Source organism: Diadema setosum, chromosome 1 (assembly GCF_964275005.1).
Source record: "Diadema setosum chromosome 1, eeDiaSeto1, whole genome shotgun sequence".
Lineage (NCBI taxonomy): Eukaryota > Metazoa > Echinodermata > Echinoidea > Diadematoida > Diadematidae > Diadema > Diadema setosum.
In genome coordinates, this window is record NC_092685.1 from 33591386 (window position 1) to 33619271 (window position 27886).

At 38.9% G+C, this 27886-nt stretch overlaps 1 protein-coding gene across 3 annotated transcripts in view; it reads left to right on the forward strand.

Moving 5' to 3' along the window:
- Positions 1-27886, forward strand: part of LOC140235642 (Fanconi anemia group M protein homolog) — a 387390-nt gene that overhangs the window by 60500 nt on the left and 299004 nt on the right. For all 3 annotated transcript variants that reach the window (XM_072315655.1, XM_072315669.1, XM_072315661.1), the window contains exon 5: positions 16628-16709. In XM_072315655.1, coding sequence (XP_072171756.1) covers positions 16628-16709 — 82 coding nt within the window. The remainder of the gene's footprint in view (positions 1-16627; positions 16710-27886) is intronic.

The following is a 27886-nucleotide window of genomic DNA, read 5'->3' on the forward strand; positions in this document are numbered from 1 at the left end:
ATATAAAGTTTTGGTATTACCTCAAAAGTTTCCCTGAATTTCCTTGTCTTAGTTTGTGTTTCAGGTTAAAGTATCTTTCATATAACTAACACTGTGAGACTTACTCGCCCCAAAGTGCTCTCATGTCTTAGTAATCATTCAATAATGGTTTCGTACCAGAGCCGCCGCCATACGGCGGCGGCGAGGTAGTACACGTATTGTGCGAGATAACTGCGACCAGCAGCGTGCAGCCCCATATGCATACTGTGTAGCTAACTGCTACCAGCAGCCCCATACGCATAGCTAAATGGGGCTTCGCATTGTAGCTTACAGGATCATGACAGATTTAGTATCGTGGGTAAATATCAACTTAAAATCCAAAAATTTCTTCAATTTGAAGAGTTACCACTTAAGTTGAAGTATTGAAAACAGGCTTTGGCCAACGTTTGGTTTTGCCAATAGTCCCTTTCTGTTCGAATTGATGACTGAATGTGACTCGGTCGAGAGGACCTTGGGAGAGCTACACTGAATTGACGGCCAGCGCATGCGCACACAAACATCTTATCTGTTCATGGATTTGAAATGTTGCTGCCAGTAATTGCCAGCAGTTGCACCCGGTGCGCCCCCTTAATTTCCAAAGCGAAAGATATAGCTACAAACGGCAGTTTTTTGACTGTAAAATGTCAAAATTTTCAAGCTCGTTCGCTCCGCTCGCTCGCATTTTATTGTTATGCAATTCTCCTGATGTTGCTGACAGTGCTTGTCGTTTCACACCGTCATTCCATAATCCGTGTAAGGAAAACTTACAATGTTGCTCAATGACTGCGTTGTTGAATGTATGACATTCCGTAATGTATTGTAGTCCCATTAAGTTTGCAGACTGACAGCGCACGCACACACGCACAAGCATACACACCCTCAAAATTACTCTTCCACAAGGTGCCCCCCCCCCATGTCTCGACCCACGGTACGCCATAGTACACACACACACACACACACACATATATATATATATATATATATATACATACATATGAAGAGTTTGTTTGCAAAAACCGATAAGTCCATTTTTTAAGATTTTGAAGTACGGTCTCTGTCATAAAGTACAAAATGTTACCTTTTAAATTATATATTGGTCACTACATTTTTGAAGTTATGGTCAAAAGAAGCAAAAACTTTCGTATTATTCTCTTTATTTTTCTTGACATTTAATCGCAAATATCTCCATTTGGCAAATATGGACTTATCGGTTTTTGCGAACAAACTCTTCATATATTTACACATATATATGTGTGTGTGTGTGTGTGTGTGTATGTATGTGTATATTGTGTAACTTATGTATGGTCTATCGTGAGCACCCTCCAATATTTGCCCCCCCAATCCAAAACTGCTTCCGGCACGCCTGATTTGTAGCATAAAACAAAAACTACTTGACCAAAATTGACGATCATTCTTGGTATCGTTTTTGTCTCGCCCACCAGAAGTGAAGGCGAGACTAAGGGATCCAAATGGCGTCCGTCAGTCGTCCGTCCGTCTTCTGTCACAAATGTTAAAGTTTACCTGCAAGACTCTCTTATGATGCATAACTTGGCAACTGTTACAGCAATGGTCATTTAGGTCAATATATTAAAGAGTATGTGTAAGACTCTTTGGCTAGAGAGAGTGATAAAGTCAAAGATTTGATAGTTATTCTCTATCCAAGTCACCAAGACAAATAAATGCCTTTCCATCCTCCGAAAAAAAAATATCGCGCCCTGGGCACTGCTAGTCTGAATTCATGCACGGTAAAGGGTAAAATGCATGCACATGGAAAAAGTAAGCACATGTTTCCATGTGCTTGCAAAGACCACTTTTCATTCCACATATCACTGAATTTGGGATATATAAATAAGCATAAATGATCTAAAGTTCTTCATTTTAATACAACTGTCTACTAATAGTCTGACAAATTTGTCGCTTTTTCGATAAAAAGAGGGGATCATTTTTGGTAAAGAGTTCAGCATTTTTTATTGGGGCGATTTGTTTCACAGTAGATTTATTTAAAGTGGGGTTCCCATTATCGTACAATCTATTACGAGCGCCACAATTGGACATTCGTAACTGATCGTGGAAGTTTCATTGAACTCGTCTGAAATTTCACGTTTGGATACGAGGTTATCGAGTCAATACATGTTGCTTCGCTTGGATGCAATATGGTCATGATTGGTCTATGTCAAGCAATACGATCTGTCATGGTCTGGTCTCTCATTCAAATACGATCCAATAGGATTGTTCCGATTGAGTCCATGATTGGTTCCGATCTACCACTATCATTACGATCAGGATCCCAGATTTGGTGCGTGCAGCTACGTTTTGATACGTTCCAATACGAATACCGCGAACCAATGCGGGCTGTTGAGATAAGATACGATATCTTTAACGATCGGGATCAAAAGCGACCCCCATTTAAGGTGCGATTGGACCCGAATGGGAATATTATAGTCCAGCTGACGATGGATTTCATTGTTTCCTCAACTTCTGCTATCCACAACCATTGATGATGGCAAGGGTTGACAGGTTGAGGATGATGAGAATGTGACCTTTGCAGTATTGCGATTGATGATGACATCATCATCAAATAGAAAGCATCACCTAGGCCAGCCACAACCTCAGATAGTCCCTCCTCTAATTTAACCTAAAGAAATGAATAGATTATTCAATCGACGAGCTCATCCTTCACCCCTCCCCCCCCCCCCCAAAAAAAAAAAATGAATACACAAGATCAGATCATTGCTCCATCTTCTCCAGAAAAAAAAAAAAAGATCAAGACAAATGTTTCACCTTCCTTTGAAATACATGAAGAAAATATGATTAAAGTGAAGCAAAAAAAAAAAAAAGAGGATGGGATCTTTTTGAATGCTGACATAATATGTGTTATATACGCTTAATATAAGAAAGTTGGCCTAACTGATAGCATTGCTGGTGTGTTTGATTTCATATTCGCATGTAGTATGTATCATATGCATTTTTATTTAAAAATGTCGTTATCTCATGGGGTATTGAAAGTTTGATTAGTTTGGCTTGATTTATTGTTTTATTTAACAGTGTTTAACAAAACCGACATATACACACAACAGAAAGGTAATTCCCCTAAAATAATGTAACTTTTTAACAACCAAAAAAAGTCTAAAGCAAAATTATTTCGCAGGGGTATTGCTACACTTATTGAATAACTTCTATGTGAAAAATAGTGACAGTGATCTTTATAGTAATGCACGAGTGACCTTAAATCCACGACAATGGTCACTTTTCAAAATTCACAAAAGTTACTTTGTGGGGTATGTGGAACATTTTGCTTCTGGTGGATGTTTCAGTGGTGTTATTTTATATTTCATTGTGCCATCCCTCCCTTATTCAACCTCGCGGAATGCAAAATATATACAATTTGCGAGTAAAATAAGGGCAAATGTGCAAAATAAGCAGAAGGAAAGTGAAAAAGTCGATCCCGATCAACACGATTAAGAAGCACACATAGATAAGATTTGCTGCATTTTGATACGGTCCAAGACAATCTGATGTGATGATCACGATCAAAAATTATTCGTGTAAATCATAGAAAATTTTTGAACCGTCCAAAAATTTTCTACGATCAATGCGATTGCCACGATTGACCTCAAGATCTGATACAATCTAATACGATCTGATAAGATTACCACGATTGCTTCACGATTAAGACCACGATTTCAACCATGGCGCCAATCGTGATAGTGGGAACCCGCTTAAGGCTCCATATACACAAGTGTATACTCTAATTGATTTTCTTTGCTTCCTGTCACCATGTTTACGACAGAACAGAAGGTTTTATTGTAATTTCGTTTTTCAGAAGTAGGGAGAGCACTGTCGCGACTCAACGACAGTATCAGCAGGCGTTTGACTTTACACAGATGCTGCCAGAGGCTGAATAAAGACTAGTTGTTATAGTGGAATTTCTCATCTATAATCGCGTAAGGATCGCCCCCATGCCTTCCCGTGCTTTATTTTGTGCGGCTATCTCCTCCGAAGCCACCGGCTCCGGGCCCCCGAGACCGGTGCCATCGGCAGCGGGAGGGTCTCTTCTATTTCCCATTTGGGTTTCGTCCGCGCTCCTCTTCCGTGTCGACGTCGAGAGCGGTACAAAAAACAAGGAAAAACAAAAGACAAACAACAACATGCAGCGTTTGCGCGCTGGCGCGCTGGACTCCCGCTTCAGTGGCGAAAGCTCTATCATCTTTCTTGGACACACACGCACACGATGTATACAGGTTATATACAGCTCGCGCCAGCTCGCAGGCTCGGGTCGCACACACAGAACTCTATACAATCTGTGGTAGCACAGAGGGCATTCTCGCTTGCTCAGCTGATCGTTCGCGGAGACATGATACACGCACTTAAAAGAAAACTGTACTGACATTTTCTAATTGTCTGATAATTCTAATCTACATTTTTTGATGACTACTACTGGAAAGAGAGGATTGTAAAACCCAGGATAAGCCTGTAATGATTTTTTGAAAAAAATGAAAACGAGCAAGCCATGGAACGATCCACACAATTTGGCCTACGTCACAGGTGCTCTTGGTGCACAACTCCGACATTAGCAAGACGAACTACATAATGCCAATTTACTGATGAAATCTCACACGAAGTACTGCAAAAGCTGTTATTTAGGTCAATTCCACGGAAAGGTTGCATTTTATGAAAATCAAACTATTGAGTATAGATGATTAATGAAGCTTAATTAGATGATCTGGTATTGTTTACTCAAAGAAGCCTTTCACAACGGATATTTTGATACCTCATTTGTGAACATCGGTGAACGTGGAGTGGAGTTATGTCCGAAAAACCTTCATTTTTCATGAAAATTGCCAATTTTTTTGCAGAATTTATGTATCATTTCTGATACACTATTATGACCATAATACAGCTTGTGTAATTCTCAGATGGCTTATTTTCTGAATGTTCTTTGGTCATAGATTGGTTTTATGATGTTCTAGAACTTGTTCCGGCATCAGTAAATATTATTCTCTCAATCTCAAAATGTGGTAGTTGATAGCGTCCCATAAGTCACGTTTTTGTGTCCCATCAGTCACACTGGTTTTCACTATCCTGCTACTGTACCAATGAATAGATATTCATACCACTTGGCTCAGGGTAAGCACCAACCCTTTGCTACATTCAGGAAAGAAAATATCTTTCCAGAGACTCTGTGTGTAAGAATATTTCAGAACTTACTTTCCCATGTGAAAAACGGTGGTCCTCAGATGTCCCATAAGTCACGACAGCAATTTTTCGTTGCTGTACGTAATGCAATGATACTTTTCAAACTAAGTATGGTGTTTTCATAAACTGTGATATGATGGATCTAACCATGAACTGAGAAAAATGCATTTGATGCAACTATTTTCTCAAAATACTGCTTTGAAATTGCCGAAAATTGTCACTTTGTCCCATAAGTCACAATGGAATTGACCTTTAGTATAATTGCAATATGGAGCTATAATAAACATGTTAAATAATACCTATTAATCTTTAAAAGCAATCTCTTCAACAGCTTTTTATTTAGATAAAACTTGTGGGGAAATTCCAGATATGCAAAATGAAATTGGCATCGTTATCCGAACGTGCTGCCCATAGAAGACTGTGTGTAAGTAACGTTACGCATTGATGATCATGATCGAGCGATGTTGTTGTTATTTTAAAGATCGAAAGAAGAGAGAGAGAGAGAAATGGGGCCCTATACAAATAATTTGCCCCAGACAGCACTTATAACATAAAACAAACATTATAGATCTTAAAGAGATATAAACAAGAATATTAAATGCATACCAAGTCTCCTCGAGGGAGCTCATATTGTCTCCACAAAGGAGCTCATAAAGTCTCCACGAGGGAGCTCATATTGTCTCCATAAAGGAGCTCATTACGTCTCCACGAGGGAGCTCATATGATATTGATGAACTCATATGATATTGATGAATTCATCATATGATATTGATGAATTCATCAAGCGATGATATACGTCGAGCGATGGTTCGCAGTTCAAACTATCTAACGTAGATGAGGGCTGAGTGAATCTAAATCCAAATGTAGATAGACTCCCTTCAACGGCACGCACAATTAACACTTAGTAAGATGGAAACGGTAACCAATACACATAGACTCTGAAATACTAGAACTAGGACTAGGACTACTGAGCAGTCAAGGAGTAGGTTCTACGTGGCAGTCCAAGTTTTGATGAGTAGGCCCTACACTCACTCACCGTCGACATTGCAGCTGTAGGCCCTATGTGCACAGTGCTAATAAGGCACAGCGTAACGTTACATACCCCTGCTGCCAGAACTTGAAGAAGGTCAGACGAAAGTCCAGACTCTAGATCTAGATCTGGACCCTTGTCCTGCAGGCACTGTTGTTCCTGTGCTGGATTTTTCAGGTAAGGTATCTGCTTTATGGATTTCCGATGTTTTGTAGTCGAGATAAATCTCATAGTGGTGTTATTTACACCAAGGACTAATGTTAGATCTAACAGTTTGTTTCAGTAGGCCTACTAGGACCCATATCTCGGAAGAGTGGCCTGACCACGTAGATTCTAACACAGTGTCGCCGCTTCGCGATCCCAGCGCTGGTGTAGGTATAGTGCTAGCGTACTTCCGTATCCATGTAGATATCTCAAAATTCACCTTGCCAAATGGCACCAAACTCACAGGAAATACTTTATGATTCATATCCAACAGCTCACGTTAATTGGAAACAAATCACATGTCGGGAAGCGTAAGTGTAACAGTTAGATGTCGACTTTCCTGTCAGCGTCGCAAAAAATAATCTGCTCTACGACTAACACGAGTGATTGCGGCCAGGCCCTACCTACCTGCTGCGCACGCACAGACTGAAGTTAGCCATTTAATATCATGAGACAAATCTTTCAAGTAATCGGGGGCAATAAATAAATTTACAAATCATTTGTGGTAAGTTGAATGAAAAATGTAGTTCCTATATCACACAAGTCGCAAAAATCATTACACTTTTGAGTTTAGTTCTTGCGTAAATTCCCCGTTCGCACAGTACTAGTCGGCTAACTTCAGTTCTAGATTGTGCATCTTGCGTTCGCCAAGATCTCTCGCGAAGAGTGAGTTTTTTTTGAGTGACGACTTGAAAGTCGACGTCAATATTGATACTTCTCGATTACTGATTTCGTTCAAATATAAGAGAATACTTTGAAATATGCTATGAAGTATATCCTGTAATTTTGGTGTGATTTGGTTTAGTGAAATTTGAGATATCTACATGGATAGAACGGTACACAAGCGCCGCCTGCTAGCTAAATTAGGCCTAAGCGTCGTCTGCTACTCGATACGAATTAATGCATGCGTATGCAAGCACTTGTAATCAGTAATAGTGAGAGCACCTGTGACATCATAACATCCGGGCTCGTCAGCTCATTAGCATAATTCTCACCTAAAAAGTTCCATTTTTAACATTAAATTACGGACTTAATCGTTATGAAATTTTGATTCTGTTTGCACCGCTGGGTCTTTTAGAATTAAAAGAACAACATATAAAAAAAAAAAAAACCGGTACAGTGCCCTTTTAATGGGTAACGGGCAATCATATCGCAGTACATGCATTGAGCCTGTCGCTGTGTTGCATCGCATATCATGATGCGTTCTCGGTACACGGGAAGCTACGAATGCCGTATTTTATTTCCGAAACTGCAGGATCCTCTGCAGCTCAGCTACGTCATTCAGTTTACTCTCAAGTCGGGTATCATTGTACTCAGACCGTTACGCAGTGATGTCGACGGCTAAATATCCACTTAAATTTTGTCCTTGCCGATCGTGCCTTTCCATATCAGATTACAGGCCTGCGCCTGTGTATGTATTGGCGATGGTTACACGAAACACACTATCTGCGTGCACGTGATATGGGCTCTCATATGGTAATACACGGCTCGGTCATACAAGGGCATTTATGTATAGTTCGCCATTGGCGTGCCCAAATGAAAACAGCGAATGCTGTTATTTTATTGTATTTTGCACAACTACAGCATACTATGCAGCTCAGGTACATCATTTAGTTTGTTCTCACGTCAGGTATCATTGTAGTCAGACTGTTTAGGACGGCTAAATATCCACTTAAATTGTTATCCTTGCCGATCGTGCCCTTCCATTTCAGATTACACGCGTCGTTGTCCATTCGTTTATTGCATAGCTGCTGTAAACATGAATATTCATAAGACATGTGCGGACGTAGAGGGAACCCTCGCTTTGCCGACCGCCTATTTTTGAAGTTACAAGTGGAAATAAAATGGGTGGTTCTATGGTCCATCAAACCAGGTTTTCGTGATAAAAATAAAACAGAGGGAGCAAATGAAGACAAAAATATTCTTCTTTCTCCCATAACGTGGGAAAAGAAATATTACAGAAAAATACGAGGCCCTGAGACCAATGGATTCGCACGGGTGCCTACTTATTAAACCTAATGACTATGATCTCCCCCTTGAGATCCCCAAATATAAATGAAGATGCTTATAATGACAATATAATAATAATAATGATAATAACAATAATGTGCAGTCTGGTGATAAAAACAAAAAGAAGAGAGCGAATGAAGACAATATATTTTATTTCTCTCAGCACAATGGCAACAAAAACACCAAGGGTCTAATTATGAAGTAGTCCTGCTCAGCACAAGATTACGTATATGTCAGTGCAGTGAAGTAGTTTTGGACAGTTTGCGCAGGACTGTCTTCAGAAAAGGTTTTTATCAAGAGTAGAAAAATGGGGGAAACGGATTTGTACAATTCTTAACAAATTAACATTTCTGCCACCCTTGGTTGATCATCCCTATATTATAATTTTACTCTCTCCTCTCCCCTAAATAATAATAATAATGTTAATAATAATAATGATAATGACACTAGCAATAACAATGATACGCTGAAATAATGGTAACATCAATACAATAGGCCAATGCAAATGAATGGGGAGGGGTGCTACGATCCAAAACTAAGAGTCGGCAATAGAGACACAAACAGGTACGGGATTGTTTTAATGAAATATCAATGATAATGAAGCTATTTGAAACATCTATCAGTCGTAGAGTAACCTTGACATGACGGAAAAAAAAGATATTCACTATCCTTGAGCGATAAACTTTTTTCCTTAATTCCCTTGATCATCCCTAGGTCAATTAATTATATAAGATAATAATAAAACCGAATGACTCCCCTCCCACCAAATGACAATAACAATAATAATCATCATCATAATAATAATGATAATGATAATTATAATGATTACAAGAACAATGAACAGTATCAATGAGATAAACGGGTGGTTCTAGATCCATCAAACAAAGTGTTGATTATGAAAACAGACATGAGGGAGCAAATGAAGACGAAAATATTCTCTCCTTTCCCTCAACACGTGGTTGAAGAAATATTAAAGAAAAAATACGAAGCCCCGACACCCGTGGATTCCCATGGGTGCCTAATACTTATAAAACCTAAAGACTATGATCCCCCTCGCCAAATAACAATAATAATCATAATAACAATGTAACAATAGGGGACTAATAAGAATAGTAATATGATGATAATAATAATGATGTATAGTCTGAAGCAGATAAATGGATGGTTCTATGATCTATCAAACCAAATTTTGGTGATTAGGTGGTGGTCATGGGTAGAAGAGAGCACAAATAACGAAAGAATGAGAAAACTTTTTTTATTTCATCATTAAAATGTGCAAAATCGTAGGCCTATATATGAGAAAAAAATAAAACCCCTCAGACCCGTGGATTTCCACGGGTGCTGCTAGTGAATAGATAATGAAGCATTCAAACCCTGGCCATTGTTCAGGACCATTGTCAGGGTGTTAACCACACACTCCCATACACACCCATTGACCCCTGTGCAAAGTGAAAGTTTTGTAGAGCCAGAGCAAAATCTGGAACCTAACTGAAATTAATCATGGATTTCATTAAACTGATTTATGCTTTCATATTTAAACCACCTCCAACAAAATTGTACACTATTCAGCTATCACTCATATCAATGACAATGTTATCTGATATATAGTTTTTGAATTATTAAGAATCAAAAGTGGGAAATGTTTTTTGAAACACCTAGTACATACCTTACACTTGCTCAGTCATGAGCAATAATTTACACTCTTTTTATGGACAAATATGTCTTCAGAAAAACTTTGTCGTTTGACTATAGACCCCTCGCCAACATTTTCCAAAATGAACACGTCTCTTTAAAGGCCTCAAATTTCGCCAATTTTAGGGGCAGGCAATTTTCGGTTTGGGGGGCACTCTCTCTCAATATTTTTTTAATGGCAGCAAGGCAAGTCAGAGGGGCACCAAGGCAAAACCAAAAAAATTTGAAAGGGCACCAAGACAAACCCCCCCCCCCCCAAAAAAAAAAAAATAATAATAATAATAATAAAATGAAATAAAAAGTAAAAGATAAAAAAAAAAAAAAAATATATATATATATATATATATATATATATATATATATATATAGACTGCGAGAAGGGGCTTCCAAACTTTCGCATTAGGGACAATTGTTTCCAATCATGCTGTACTTTACATGGTTAAGGGCTCACCTCAGTTTGAGTTTAATCAGTGACAGTGTAGACCACATTTAATTATGTCTTTCAAGAAAGAAAAAAATATAAAAATGGTCCATTTAGAGAAGAGAGAAAAACCATATTCATTCACAGGTACATGTCCAGTAGATTTAGTGGACTCCAATTGAAGCGCAGCTGTTCAGTTGGTGGAGAGAAAACATTGGTTGAGATCAAACCTGGGAGATCATTGAAGAGCTGCCAACCTTTGGAAGCACAAATTAGTACTCGGCTGCTCCAAAATTCGTATTTTTTCTGTCATAATTCGTATTTTTCAATCTTCCTCTTTTTGCTATTATTTTGAAATAAACTCGCCGACTTATGAGGCCTACAGGCTCTAAACATAACATTACGACACATGCCAAAGTATAGAGCTGGTCATCAGCATGATAAAGATTCCAAACTATGCAATGTTCATCAGCGTTGATTGATTGCTGATACTCGCTCGCAAAGAATGTGTACTAATGCATCTATGTACCTAAAACTTGCTGGGCTGGTTATGGAAACTTCCACTACCTAGCAGGGATGGGGGGATGCTTTCATCTTCTCAAGTGAGCTTTTGTGTGAGGGAATGCAAAACTCTGTTAGGTGTTTCCAATTATTGTATACTAAAAACATAATCATGTGCCGTTTTCAGGCTTTTTCATTTTAATGGATTTTAAACATCATCATTTTCCGAAGTATTCCAATTTCTTTTCACCTAACTGGAATCTGAAAGTCTGCCATAACGATGATTGTTAAATGCCGCGCTGTGTGTTGATGTGCCGATGTGCAAAACACGTGGCTTCACTTTCAAGTTTAAAGGAATGCGCCATGTGTTCCTGCCTTAGAGGTTACTGCAAGTTCGATGGATCGAATGTGCTGTAGATGAGTTACGGTAAACACTTTACGTTCGATACGAAGAAATCATTACGTCTTTCACGAGGAAAAAAACCACACAAAACAAAACAAAAAACACCCACGAACGAATGTTGACAGCCAAAACTTTGAAAAGTAATAAGCAGTTTTGATGAGCTTGAAATTAATTGTCATGATTTTGCTGTCTAACCGGGTGATGGCTGCATTTCATAGGACCTACTCGTAAAGAATTTGTCTGGGCATATGAGACCTCTCATGTACTAGTATTTCTGTGATTGCATTTTTAATCGAATGATTAATCAATGCTTTTGTTTTTTATTGTTCAGGGAACATATAAGATATATTCGATCAAGTACACTGTAATCGACTGTTCGATGTTTCCTACTATGTGCCAAAAGAAAGGCTTTAGAATCATTATATATTTGCGATGATTTCTTTAATTCAACTGATGAGCTAGTTCTTCGATCCATATTTCCAGGATATTTACACGTTGTTTATTCCATAGTGCGTTCTTCGATCCATATTTCCAGGATATTTACACGTTGTTTATTCCATAGTGCGCACATTCTTTCGTCTGGTACGCACCTGGGTCTGGCACCTGCTTTTGTGGAAATTTACACAAGGGGAGAGGGGTGGGTGTCAAGTTTCTTCGAGCTGAAGAGACTGCATACACAATCTCTTCGCTTCTAACGAAGTTCTATTTACTGTCATTTGTGTTTTCCCCTTATTCTCTGCTGGTAATGAACATTTAGATTTAACTTTACGAAGGTTGCTAGCATGTGGTTCTTTTCGTTGTGAGGTGTATGTATTTTCTTTTTTATCATTCTTGAGAGGGGAAAGAAGAGTAAGAGGGAAAATGAAATAAAACGAAGGGCACATACGCTCAGCATTCACAGCAAGCCGTCTTTTACACCAGCATCGTTATTATCATCACCATCAGGCATCACTCAGATCATTTTGTCCTTATCCTATCAACATTTAGGAACACGATCACCATCATCACTCGAGATAAAGGCCTAGGAAAATAAATCACAAATACAAAGTATCAACAACCTTCCGACAACAACACAAACATTACAAAAGATAACACACAGAACACCGAAGCGGCTGGGATCAAACTCGCTTCAAAATATTGCAGCAAAGCAGAGAAATCGCCGTTACAAAAATGCATGTAGGTCTACAGTGCGAGACACTTGAAAGAATTACGTTTAAATACTTCAAAGTATAAAGGGAACGGATAAAGTGATATCAAACAGAAGAAATCGTACCAAACGAGGCATGAGAAATGACAGAAATAAAACGATAAGTAGGCCCTAGCAGAAGTTTGCAGCACCGAAAGCTACGAGAAAATAAATATACAGTAGAAACTCGGTATCGCGACAAGATCCTTGGGATCAGCAGTCAATAAACGATACATAACATGAGATCTCCTTTAATAGGCCTAAAAATACAGTTTGTGTATGGAGTCACAGGAAAGAAAGTTTGAACGCTTTTCACCTGCACTACTGGTACTGCAGTGCACATCAACACATGAACAGAAACTCACCTCTTGCAGAAAAATGATGCAATAACGTTTAAAAAACACACTACACTCTAAAAGTCATTTCATACTTGGGAGGCAAGGGAAAAGGGGATGAAGAAGAAGAGAAAAAGAAGCAGACATTGTACAACGGAATGCCTTCTACCCCGCCTCAAAACGAAATAGGGCAGTAGGATGTGGCTGGAAACTGGCTACAGTGTGTAGCTACTCGCGCTCCCCAGTAGCCGGCCACACACGGGGATACCACGGCGATCGATGTAAACATCCTAGGGTCCGTAGGCGGCAGGGATTCATGTGCACGAAGTTCCGTTCGGTGTATACAGTACGCAAGCAGTGATTTGCGTGTGTTCACATTTTTATGCCTCCGCCACGAAGTGGTGCCGGAGGCATTATGTTTTCGGGTTGTCCGTCCGTCCGTCCGTCCTTCCGTCCGTCCGTCCGTCCGTCCGTCCGTCCGTCCGTCCTTTCGTAATGAATTTTGTGGACAAGGTAACTATCAAAACCTGTTGGGGTATCCTAATGAAACTTGGCATGTATGTGTATTAGGGGGTGAAGTTGTGCCTATCAACTTTTGGGTGCACATGCTCAAGGTCAAAAGGTCAAGGTCAAATACATAAAATTTCACTTTTTCCACCATATCTATTGAATGCCTGAAGATATTTTCTTGAAACTTAGTGTATACATGTATTACCCAATTAAGATTCTCTGGTGAAAGTTTGCATCATGAGGTCAAAGGTCAAAAGGTCAGGCTCAAATACATGAAATTTCACTTTTTTCGCCATATCTATTGAATGCCTGAAGATATTTTCTTGAAACTTAGTGTATACATGTATTACCCAATTAAGATCCTCTGGTGAAAGTTTGGGTCATGAGGTCATAGGTCAAAGGTCAAAAGGTCAAGTAAAAATATCAAAACTTCTTTTTTTTCTCCGTGCCTTGGAAAATTGTTCAAGGTATCTTCATGGAACATAGTATATACATGTACTGACTGGAAGTGATTATCTAGAGAATGTAGGGTTAATGGGGTCAAAGGTCAGGGGTCAAAGGTCAAGTGCAACACTTCAAAATTTTACTATTTCCCTCATATTTATGCAATGCCAGCAGGGTTATTATTTTTTTACACTTGGTGTATGCATGTGTAACCTAATAGAAATTCTCTGGAAAGTTTTTTTTTCTTCTTTTTTTGCCTCAAAGGTCAAAAGGTCAAAGATCAAGTGAAAGTGCTGTTCACTAACTTTTTCCTCCATATCTCGAAGTGGCTCAAGTTATCTTGAAACTTAGTACATATTATGCATGTTCTACCTGAAAGTGATTATCTTATGAATTTTAGGGTCAAGGGCCAGATGAAAATGGTAACAATTTACTATTCAATTCAGAAATTGCACTTTTTCTCCACACCTGTACCTTGAAAATTACTCAATGCCTAAATGTATGAATGGGTCAAAGTCAAGTTAAAGTCCTTACATCCCTAGATACATGCTCTCCTATTCATCCAATTAAACCTAGGTCAAGGAAGGTGAACATTCAACACATTTGTGACAAACTTGTCATTTCAATATTTTGCCAATTTTGTGAAAATGTAATCACACATTGTCCACATGTACTATCTAGACCTATTGGGAAAATCATGCATTATGGTGGAGGCATACCAGTCGCCAAAGCGACATTTCTAGTTCTATTCAGCGCTTTCTACATACAGTGCGTACGCGTTGCATCGATATCCCAGCCGAGTACAGATGACACGGCACATAGGGCATCACGGCAAACCAAAGAGAGGGGACAGCAACAAGTTGCCGTAAGCATGGCAATTTTGAGAGAGGCATCACGGCAAGTAGATAGGGCATTGCGGCAAATTGCCTTTTGCCGCCCGGGTAATTCGAGGCCTGTTTACATGCACTAGTCACGTAGAACGTCAGGTTACTTTTCGAGAAGTGACTGGGGAATGGCAAAATTATGGAGCTGGTGCATGGCCTGATTTTCGTTGCAAACTTCTAGTATTGTGAATGTTGTTGTGGAGCAAGGGAGGAGTGCAAGTGTGTTCAACTCCTGTCTGTCTATATGCAATTGTGAGTGCCAGCTACATGTGTAATGTTTGTCTTTGTGTGGCAAGTCAGTACGTGTACATGTGTTTTCATGTTTAATCACTCCCCAAATGATCGGTCTTCTTTGCAAATTAAACAGAGAATGCGACTAGCCGTGGAAAATTTGACATGCATGATTTCTTAAAGTGTTATATCTGTGATAAAATGTGGATAGAAATTAGATTAGAAGAAAATTTTTTACGGAGAGGCAACCCGATTATCAGGTAATTTTAATGTGCATTGGAACTGACTCTGACATTACTACCCAATTAAACGGAGTACCCATTTAAACAATACCTGATTACACGGAGAGTACTGTATTGGTTGAGATGAGGATTCAGTTTTTAATGTTTTGCAAGATACTTAAAAATCACTCTGAAATTGTTAAAGACCATCCAGTTCCATGAGGTATTTAAATTTTCTTTGATGAAAATCAGTTTTGAAATGACAGATATCCAAAAACAAAGGAAAATAATGCAATCCTAATAAAAGATGGGTGCCACCTTTTATTAGGATGACTTCGTTTTGGATATATCAGCCACTTCAAAACCAATTTTTATCAAATAAACCTTGAATTCCCCTTAAGTTCAATGCTCTTTCATGTTTCTTAGAGGTTTCTCATTATCTCCAAAAAAAATGATCTTCATAAAACATTAGAGACCTGAAGTCCCATCCCATCCAAAACTATACCATCTCTTTAAGCACATCAGGTGAATGACCCTCTTGCTACAAAATGTATGACCCCCCTCTAACCCGTTGAGGACAAGCTGATTTTACTACAACACGCATTTCCCATAGACGCTTGCCCGAGTATACTCGGGACTTGTCCTCGAAGGGCAAAGAATAACTCACAAGGTACACTTTCTCCACTGAGCACTCAAACACTCCAAATCTAGCACAGTAAAGTTTGGTATGCTTTGGTTCAGTTCGCTTTAGTTTGCTTTTAGAGCACTTGAATACACCCTTAGACCTACGGTAATGGAATTAGATAAAATGAAAGTAGATCACCTGAAAAGTAGACTTTGTGAAATATAGACTAAGTGGTAGTAGTAATTAGAAGAACTATTCATTGACCAGATGGTATAGGACAGAATGGGGGAAAAGAAACTTATAGGTGGCAATTAGGACAATATGACAACTAGCCAGATAAGGTATTAGACCATGTGATGCTCAGAGCAGATGGTCATTAGTCCAAAGGGATGGTAGACCAAATGGGCTTCACCATATTTACATTTATATTATCTACATGATCTGAGATTTAGACCAACTGGTATAAGACCATGGGAAGTAATATCGAGATTAAATTCAAACCATAACCTGTGTCATGTTTTAGTGTATCCACATGAATGCATTTGCACAGCATAAAGTACAATGTATGTCTTTGAAATGCTTCCAGTGTTTGACTTGCAACTAAGAAAAATGGTTTGACGTGAAATATGCAGCTACATGTATGATAAAATGTATTTTCATGTATTCAAATTTCTGCTTTATAGTGCATTTGAATCTTTGTTGTTGTCTTTGTGCAGGTTGTCAGAGAGCTTTCCAAGTATACAAGTCAGTTCAGGATAGTAGCACTCAGTGCTACACCTGGCAGTGATGTGAAGGCAAGTGCCATTTTAAGTACATGTCAGCTTTGTTATTTTGGACTTCAAGGATTGAATCACACTCTCAGTGTGGACAAATATATGGTATTGCTGTCATCAACATATGGTAAAAAGTTTTGAGGCTTTGATAAGATGCAAAAGCTACATCACACGAATTAAAGTTAGAACTCAATATCTTCAGAATGAGTTTTGAATACAGTAAATGCAAGCTTCAGTCCATACAGACTGTTTTGCAGCAATTAAGACTTTCATCTTAGAAAGATATAGAATATTCTTATTTTCAAAATATCTCAACTGTGCTATTAAACAGGGTGATAAAAACAGAAAAAGTTTACACTCAGAAAATGGTCATATTTCCTGAAACCCAGCCATGAATGAACAATTATCATAATTTGTGTATAATAAATATACTTTTATTGTTCATGGTTATGTTTCTGTCTTTGATGAGTATATTTTGTATTATGTAAGGTACATTTAGATGTTATTCTGTATTCCTTTTTTTATGCCTCTGCCACGAAGTGTGGCAGGGGGCAATATGTTTTTGGGTTGTTTGTCTGTCCATCGTTTCATTCATAATCAGTTTTGTGGACAGCATGTATATGTATTACCCCTTTCATACCAAACTTCTCCAGACGTCAGCGGAGCGCACTCTAGACGGACGTCTGGGATGTAATTCCTTAAGCACCGTTTCATACCAGAGGCTAGTCTAGCGTGCGCTTGGATGAGCTCAGCACACGTCTTTTAAAATATTAAGTCTCTTCCTGTCTTACCGCAGTATATATTACACCCTTAAAATCAAGTCAAACTATTAATTCGGCTTTTGAGATTAAAAGGTCAAAAAAGAGATACTTCTTAATTATTGATAACATACTATTAATATCGTCATCACTGATTTTAACGTCATTACCTGCATTCACATTGCATGCATGCATTACTGTACAATGAATTGTGTTAAAGGGACTGTACAGTACTGGTTGAGGTGGGGATTCATGTTTTGAACATTCCTAAGTGACATAATGAGAAACCTCTTATGAAACACGAAAGAGCATGTAATTTTAAGAAGGATTCAAAGTTTATTTGTTAAAAATTGGTTTTCAAATGGCTGAGATATCAAAAAAAGTGATAATAATAAAAGGCGACAGCAGGCCTCGAATTAACTGATGGCCACCGACGGCCATGGCCGTTGGTGCCCCTCTCGTTGGCCGCAATGCCTTTTTTTCCTTGATCAAAGTTATGGCCAAAAAAAAATGTGTCCTTCTTCTTGTGGCCGTGGTGCCCTTTTAGAATGAAAGTTATTATTTATGACGTATAATATGCCCTTTCTCAAAGTCTACACTTTAATAAGCTTGAACAAATTTCCTGATCTCAAATATCATACCTTCAGTTCACTCGCGTCCCAATATATCTGATTCAAACTCAAGGTATCTTTCCGAGATACGAGAGGACGTGTAGAAGTCTACATACATGTATGCCCGACCGGCTTTTACCGTCCCGACTGGCAGCGCAGTGGCCATAGAGTTACTAGCTAGGCAGCGGCGGGCCGGAGCAAGTGGTCGCAAGCCATGCTAAAAAATGCCAGGCCTGTCGGATGGCTGCGAGCATTGCCATCTCTCTCGCTCTGCATTCGAACTTCATGCCCGGCCCGCATGCTCAAAGCAAAATGGCGGCGGAAGTGCTCCAAAGCGAGCGCGGCGTACGCGTTGAGAACGTACTGTATTACAGAACCTACATCGTATTGCGTATGGCCTACTGCCTAACGTCGTCTGCTGCGGAGAGATCTTATGCGTGCGTGCGCTGCTGGAGTGTAGCAGCACGGTCGATAGCATACAGCTCTATGGGGCATTCACATCATGTATAAACACCCAACATGCCCTTTCCAATGTGGCCTTGGTGCCCCTCTGACTGACCTAAGTGCCCTAGCCTCTTGGAAAAAGTGCCCTTTTCTAAATGGCCTTGCCCCTCCCAAATCCTATTTCAAGGCCTGCGACAGGCCACGCCTTTTATTAGGATCTCTTTGTTTCACCTTGTTTTTGGATATCTCGGCCATTTCAAAACCGATTTTCATGAAATAATCTTTTGATACCCCTTAGAATTGCATGCTCTTTGACATCTAATAAAGTGGTTTCTGATTATCTCGCAAAATGTTATACCCCCGTCACACTAGAGGCAGAATGAGCCGGAATGCCGTTGGAATGAAAATTCTTCCTGCCTTCCTGCATATTCGAAGTGCATTCTAACAATTCTGACGACATTCTGAGTGCGTTCCAAACATTCGGGCCCATTCTTGTGGCCAGCCCGAATGTTTTAAGCATGCTTAAAACATTTGAGGAGCATTCGAAGTGGAGAAATATCGATTTTTATTCGAAGGGTATTCTAACTGGACACTGATTGCATTCTAAATATTCTGACGGCATTCTAACAGCATTTGAAACAATCTGGTCTCATTTGAGGGAGAATCGGAACGGTGTTGCACCACAAATTCTGCCAAAATATCTCAAATGGTCATATGCCCATACAATTACCCCCAGTTAAATACTGGTTAGTGAAAAGGTTAAAGTAAAGATTACGATTAGAGTTAACTTTAGGGTTAGAGGCAGAATGAGCCGGAATGCCGTTGGAATGAAAATTCTTCCTGCCTTCCTGCATATTCGAAGTGCATTCTAACAATTCTGACGACATTCTGAGTGCGTTCCAAACATTCGGGCCCATTCTTGTGGCCAGCCCGAATGTTTTAAGCATGCTTAAAACATTCGAGGAGCATTCGAAGTGGAGAAATATCGATTTTTATTCGAAGGGTATTCTAACTGGACACTGATTGCATTCTAAATATTCCTGCGGCATTCTAAATATTCTGACGGCATTCTAACAGCATTTGAAACAATCTGGTCTCATTTGAGGGAGAATCGGAACGGTGTTGCACCACAAATTCTGCCAAAATATCTCAAATGGTCATATGCCCATACAATTACCCCCAGTTAAATACTGGTTAGTGAAAAGGTTAAAGTAAAGATTACGATTAGAGTTAACTTTAGGGTTAGAGTTTGGGTTAGGGGGTTAGGATTAGGAGTAGGGTTAGGGTCACCGGAAGGGTCTGGGGTAATTGCCCAGGGGGTAATTGGCCTAGACACTCTCTTTCAAGAAGGTCTTGCTGGAGGACAGCAATCTGTAGCAAAGCAATATGGTCCAAGGATGATTGGGTTGAGACTAGTGAAAATCACCATTTTATTTGCTATCGGAGACCATTCCGGCGACATTCTTGACACACATGGGACATTCGTGTTGCATTCTAAGTACATTCTAAGTGTATTTCAAATTTTCGGGCTGAATTCTGTTTGAATTCGTGAACATTCAAAGTATATTTGGTAGCCATTCCTGGAACGTTCTGACCGCATTTGAAATGAGTTTGTACTGCATGCGAATCGCTTTCCGACCATCAGACTTCGGGCAGCAATCGAACCGCGCTTGTGCGGCATTCGAAGTGCTTTCTAAAGATTCTGACCCCATTCTAACAGTATTCCGAATACTCCTACAGCGTTCCAAGTACATTCCAGCAGCATTCGAGAGCTAATTCATTTGGAATGTGCAGGAATGATTCCAGAAGGACTCGAAGTCCATTCCAAGTATTCGAATGGCATTCCCTACCAAACTGTTCGAATTTGAATTTTTCTCCCGAATGTGGCATGAATTTGGAAAATCTTTTATTCCGGCTGGTTCTGCTTGATTCGTGCTGATTCCGAATAAGTGTGACGGGGTATTAAAAGCTAAATCCTCACCTTCACCAGAACTGTACACACCCTTTAAGGCCTAAACGTACATAATACAAAGCACACTTATGAGTTCTAAGATTTCCCGTTCCGGTCGCCATCCACTGTTTGTCCACTGTTCATCCACTGTTCGTGCTAGACGGTCTAGCACGCATCGCATCCACTGTTCATCCACTGTTCACCTGGGTGTCTTTTTCGGTATCCCTTTCATACCAACAGTGGTTCAACCTCCAAACTCAATATAGATTTACACCTGAAGACAGACAATGCAGATTAAGAGGTGACAGATACTATGATTCAGCCAATTACAGTGTCCCAGAATATTTTATCCCACCAAAGTGGGCACCCAGATTGTTGAATTTCTATTCTAAATATCCAAAAGCTCAAGAAGGAATGGAATGGGCAATGGCATAGACAAGTCTTCAGACCTGGAGGTATGATTTGGGACCAAGAGGCGATCTCCGTGTATTGCGGTCAAGAGAGGTAATTAATGTGTCTGTGCATCATAACAATGCAAAATAAAAAGAATACCTCTCATTTAGAAAATATTTCTCCGAAACCTTGATTGTGCATGCCATCCCCCACCTTTTGAGCTGGGAATGCACATCCCCTTCCCCCTGTTTATGCCCCTGGGGGAGGAGGACAAGTGCCCTCCCACACCGTCCCTCCCTTCCTGTCCACCCCCCCAATTTGTTCCATGCATCTTCATAAATTTTGAAGTGCTATACAGTGAAAGAGCTCATGCAGATCAAGAATTCTACATTTCCCAGTCCCCCCCCCCCCCAATAAAAAATAAATAAATAAAAAATAGCCCCTAAAAAGAAGAAATAATGTTCTACAGCTTTTCTATGAAAGACTGTATAGTAAGGATAATTTTATTGGCTGCCTACAATGATTTTTTTGGTTGTTATGGGGAAAAATTATATTGGCCTTCATTGTAAATAACACCAACAAAGAAACAAACAGCATATGACTCCAAAATATTATGAATGATGATCTATCTTCCGGGCTATAGGAGAAGGGCAAATAAGAGAGAAAAAAAAATATGAGTGATGGTGGGGGGGGGGGGGGGGTGAGCTCTTCATGGCCAAAAGAAAAGGGTTGAGAGAGAGAGATATAGAGAAAGAAGGAAGGGGGCAGAGAGAGAGAAAGGGGGATGGAGAGGGAGAGGGCTCTGGAGCTGTGAGCACCTCCATGTATTTCAAACACCATGGTTTAGGTATTGCTCTTCATTAGTAGCTCCCTGGTTTAGGTATACTCCCTGTCATTGGGTTAGCTTAAACTTTGAGGGACTACAGATTGGATGATAAAAGACATGTCTTGCTTAGGCCCCCATCTCACTAGGAAGGTGACCATGGCAACCTTGGCAATCTGTGACGATTTAACAAATCGTGGCGAGATCACCGTCCGTCTCCATTTTTGGCCTCCGAGGCGATTACACTACGGTCTCTCTACTCTCAACCTGCGCTGTAGGCGATAGTGCCACCGTAATGCTACGACGCTGCCACGTTTTTGCCGCTTTTCCAAGCTGACGAAACGCGCTGCTTCTGCGATCAAAGCAATTGTATTGCGATATTCGTACGCTTATCAAGACCTCGCTACAACAGTGATACGATCGGAGCGACAGTGATACATTCATGCCGGGCTCATGCTACAATCTCAAGCGATCGGGATATAAAATGGGTTTCATGATTGAATTTCTTTAGGCAGATGTTAGTGTCAAACCAACATGGATATGCAGAATATGGTTTTACCCTTACATCTTGGCATTCTATAACACACCAGTTAGAACCTGATGTGAAATTGCACTATTAGTTAAGTCATCCATTCAATTAAAAGGGTGAAACGTGTATATAATATTAAAGAACAGGCTTACGAGCAAACTACAAATCGTGTCCTACAATGAGACAGTTTTATGAAGATATTTGAAAAGGTTACAACTAAATTTACTTTCATTGACTTGCAATGGTATATGACAAACCAACAATTTAATAAACAGAGTAAATTCGTACTGAGTGTACGTGGAAAAATGAATTTTATACGCTTTTCTCCATGTCCACCTTCCTGGTCTGTGCATCACTTTCTTTCGTTCATGGTTGGTTCCTGTTACGTAATACTGTAAAAGTGGTAAATTTCATGGGCGATGGGGGCCGCTTTCGATGCGTTTGAGTTACGCCTAATGCGTTGTTACCCCGTCAGAGTTATGAATGTGGCGCTTTTAACGCGCTCGTGAGGCGATTGTTGTACGCTCTAAAACCATGTCCAAAACTTCTGTAGCGAGGTCGCCGACCATGGCGATGGTGGCGAGCCTCCGCGCTTCTGAACCACTCAAGATACGGTAGAGAAGATTTAAAGCAATCAAGCCACGATCCGCCGTGCTTTGTCGATTTTTGATGATCGTAGCAGAATCGCCGTCTAGTTAGATGGGGGTATTAGGCAGGAATGATACATCTGAATGCAGTAATGAGGTCTGACGTATTGTATAAAAACATATTTTTCGCGGCATGAAATTTTTGCGAATTGGAGCGGACAGCCTTTTTCGCGGCATGAAATATTCGGCAGTTGCCTCTAACATGCATGTTAATTTCGCGAATCTTGGCTCTTGCGAAATTTGCGAAATTAAAATGCATGTGAACATTCCTCGTTTTACAGTACATCTTTTGATCATTTTGCTTTCTAAAATGGCGCCTGCACCCGCCAATGAGCGTAGTATGCAAAATCAAGAGAGTAAGCCCTCTTAGCCCACTGTGTGCACTTCTATACTCCGAAGTTAATACTATGAGTTAGTACACTGATGACTGTAGTTTGTATATCATACGGTATGATAACTTACACACATACAAACGTATGTGATGTGTACTTCCATGTTCAGATGTGTGTCAAAACACACTCCAAGATTCCTAACAATGGAAGATGACTTTATAACAGTGCTTCCAACCGATATCCCATCAAAAGAAAGTTTAGATAATTGCTTGGATGCTTGGAATAACAATTCAGTCTTACTGTCATTTAGCATGAGTTTGTTTTGCAGCATCCTTTCATTTACTACATAATTGACACATATTTCCATGTGAGTGATGCCTTGCTGCTGAGCAAGTGCGTCAGGTGGTTCCAAGGTGGTTGCTAAGAATGAAACAGAAAATAACCATCGGAGTATACAAAATGAAAATACTTCTAGAAAACATTAGTTGAAATATACAGACATTTAATTACCATGAAATCGATTATCAATTTACTTATCAAAGAACTTTTTTTTTTTAGCTTACACTTAAGCTATTAAAGCTTTGAGCTCGTTTCAATGAATGATTGAAGGAATTCCAAAGCTTAGGACCCGGAAACATAAAATTTCTGTTGCCAAAACTAGTTCTATTTTTAGAAAGATGATAGTCATTCACTTGCCTTGTTGAGTAACTTTATTCTTTTGGAACAGCGTTAATTTCTACATTGTACATAAAACAACCCAGCTTAAGTTGATATAAGTCAGTAATCTTAAAGGTCCTGTTTACCGTAGGGAACAGTGATTTACAAAATATTTAAGATATGACATTTAATGCAAGTCTGTTGTACCACAAAATGTCCTATCATATAAAATTTTCGTGATTAGGCCTAAAATATAAGGAGATATCTGTATTTTTCTCAATAAACCATAACTGTAGACAGTTTAGTCGGGAAACATTTTTGTTATAACTTTTGTTCACATTTTGTATTTCTAACAATACTTAACATCGATTTGACCGATTCAAATTTTTACAGTGGTTGTCTCTATCCCTAACTCACATTTTAGAACTATTTTAAAGCACTAATGTTGGGTATTTGTTTCATCTGCAAATCGTAAATTATGCCTGTCAGAATGTGGTTTTCTTTAAACAAGACATCAATAGGTGATCTATAAGTGGTATTGCATATCAATCGCATTGCTCTTTTCTGTAAGAGAAGTACTGCATTTCCCCATGCCATTCCGCCGTAATTGAGATAACAAATGCAAGCAGAAAAACTGACCAGAATGAATATTATTTATTAGTGGAAAATTGAGCAAGGAAAATGGGATTCCATTGGGATTCGAACCCGAGACCTCCGGATTGCTAGCCTGGTGCTCTACCAACTGAGCTATAGAAAGCCCTAGTTCAGTGTTCATCCCAGAAACCCTAAATCCTCAATGCTCGGATGGTCAGAAGCTATAGCAGTGTGTTTATGTGTGACACACACGTACACACTTGAACCTGGCATAAACCGAAGGATAATTCAGCTTGGGGATAAATGCGAGGGATCACCAAAGTGATGCAGCTTTTTGAGTATGTAACAAACACAAGCAGAAAAACTGACCAGAATGAATATTATTCATCAGTGAAAAATTGGAATCCCATTTTCTTTGCTCAATTTTTTACTAATAAGTAATTGAGATAAGGTAGAATGAGAGTTGAATACAACATAAAAAGTACTGACTTGGGGAGAATTGATGATCCCAATATTTCTTGAAACTATCTTGCAAATGTTATCAGTATGGTAATTCCAAGTTAGCTTATTATCGATTGTAATACCTAGAAATTTTGTGGTCTTGACTTCTGTAATGACAGTATTGTCAAATATTACTTGGTCAGGAAAGTGTGTTACCGAGTTAGTAAATAACATAATGTTGTAGTTTTTTTAATTGAAAGATAATTTATTTGCTTGTATCCAGTTTGTTACATGAGTAAGTTCACCATTCAAAACTTCTAACATTAGGATCATTATGAGTATAAAATAAATTAGAATCATCAGCAAAGAGGGTAAAAGAGACAACGCTTGAAGAACTTCAAACGTCGTTTTCATAAATAGAGAATAACTGTGGACCAAGAAGGATACCTTGTGGAATTCCACACGTGACTGGAACAGTAGATGAATTATATTCATCAGTGGTTACAAATTGCTTTTTTGCAGAAAGATAACTCTTGAACCATTCTTCTGATACCATAGTGCGCAAGTTTGTATTTTTAACAGAATGTCGTGATTTATAGTGTCGAACGCTTTAGAAAATTCTAAGAATAAACCGATAGTATGACAGCAATTTTTGATCAAAGCTGATATGGTATTACGTAAACTTAGAATTGCATGAGTTGTGTTATGTTTTTCTCTAAAGCCAAATTGGGAGTCAGATATGATGTTGTGATTTTCAAGGAAGGCAGTCATCCTTGAATGAACAATTTTTTGTAAGATTTTGGGTAATGAAGTTAAAGATATCGGGCGATAATTGTTGATACATAATTTCTCTCCTTTCTTGAATATTGGAGTCACCTTTGCAAGTTTCATTTTAGACGGCACTTGACCAGATTGTAGCGAAAAATTGAATAAAAACAATAAAGGATATTCTAAACAATGTATAATGTGTTTGATAAGGACATTGCCAATATCATCATAGGGAAGGGCTTTGTTTGCTTTCAGCTAAAGTACAATACTGATAAATTCTTGCCTGTCAGTTGGTTTGATAAATATTGAGTGGTCGTTTGGCGAAGAAAGAAATTCATAAAACAATTTATCACTTGGACTCCAAGTTGGACTAACAGTTTGTGCTGAAACCTATTTTTTGAAATGTATGAGTTCAAAATCTCAGCAATTTCAGACTTGTCCTCAATGATACTATTATCAAATTGTACTTCAAAATTGGTATTCATTACTTTCCAAGTATTCTTGATATATTTTAATTTACTTAGTTGGTCCACAAAATATTTCTTTTAAGCTAATCTGACGGTATTGGTTAGAATATTTTTTGTATGAAATATATTTCATTTAAGAATTTTCATCACAATTCTTGATATATGGTCTTGTTTCAGATCACTGGTGTAACTGATGGACAAAATGGCTAAAATGTAAAATTGTTTTTCATGCTTCAAAATGTACTTGTTGGACATTTCACTTAGGGTTGTTGTTTGATGGGAAAAAATTTCAGAGCTCCCATTTCAATGAAAAGGAAATTACAGGGAGGCAAACTAAAGCATGGAGCTAATTTTGTGAAAAATTAATTTTTTTCATTTCTTGACATAGAAGCATAGAAATATTCAACTTCTCTTTCCGTCCTTATCAATATCTAATGCTTGCAATATGGTCTCCAAATTTTATTCAACATTTTTTGATAAGGAGATGTACTTTTTGCATATTTGAGGAGGAAAACTTAATATATGTCATTTTTTACAAAATGACTTTCTTTTTTAAATTTCTATACTAAAAATAAGAGAATCTGAATCAGTAATGGTGTATACAAAACATGCTTAGCAAGTAACACAATGATAATGGTATCACCAGATTTCAGTCATTTTAACTGGTGATATTTTTCTGACTCAGTGTTTCGGACGTGACTGTTAACAAAAGGCCATTGTTTCGGATCGGACACAGTAGTTAACATACAATTTAAGTGGAATAACAAAATCAGTTTCATTGGAATTCAAATCTTAATGATGGCCAAGCCATAGTCAATGCATAATTACCATTAAAATGCATTCAAAATATTAATAGTATACATGCAGGACATTCATTTCAGACGTGACACGCAATGTTTACGCAAATTTTTGTCTCTAATGTTTAATACAAAGCCTGAATTATAGCAGTGGGAAAGCAACACACTGTATCCTTCAAGCTTCCCTGCCACATTAAAATGATGAGGAAAGGCAAATGTAATAGCCAATTCTTGCAAAGTATTCAGTTATCAAGAATCCTGGCATTACACAAGTCGGATACAGGTAATAATGATACAGAAGAATTTAGTGATTCATGTCTTCCAGACACATTTGAAAAAAGGTCAGTTTTGCAAGTCAGGAATAATGATTGAAGACCACTGAGCTTTATGGATCAGTTAACTCCATAATGCTGTTTCGGACCTGAATTGGGCGACATGCCCCGAGAGTTAAGTATGGCAAGCACATCACAAAATTTACAGCACATGTGCTTCTGCTTGTCACCATAGAGGTAAAATTTTGCAGAAACTGATTTTGCAGCAACGTAGCATAAACAAAACAAAAGAAACCAAAACAAAATACAGACATGGAGTGTATGGAGCAAAAACTTGGCTTCTCAAGCGACTCCTTGTATGGGAAATTGATGGCAGAAGTGATGGGGGAAGATATGAGCAATTTCAAGAACTTGATGAGTTCATATTGGCAAAATACTTGAAATTTCAATTCCGGATGGAGCCAATGCTGATATGGATATCCTGATGTCTTCATGGAGTGCTCCAGAATGAATACGGAGCCAACACAAAGCAGACGGTGCCTACAAGGAAGAGTATGGACTGATCATTATCCGTGATGTCCGAGATGAAAAATTAAGCAAGATTTTTTTTCCACGGACATGCCGAAAGGATCATGCAGGCCAGATGTCTTCATGGTGTCATCAAGGTCATGCCAGAAACAGGAAGAATGATCCTGGAACGGTGATCCTTGATGATCCG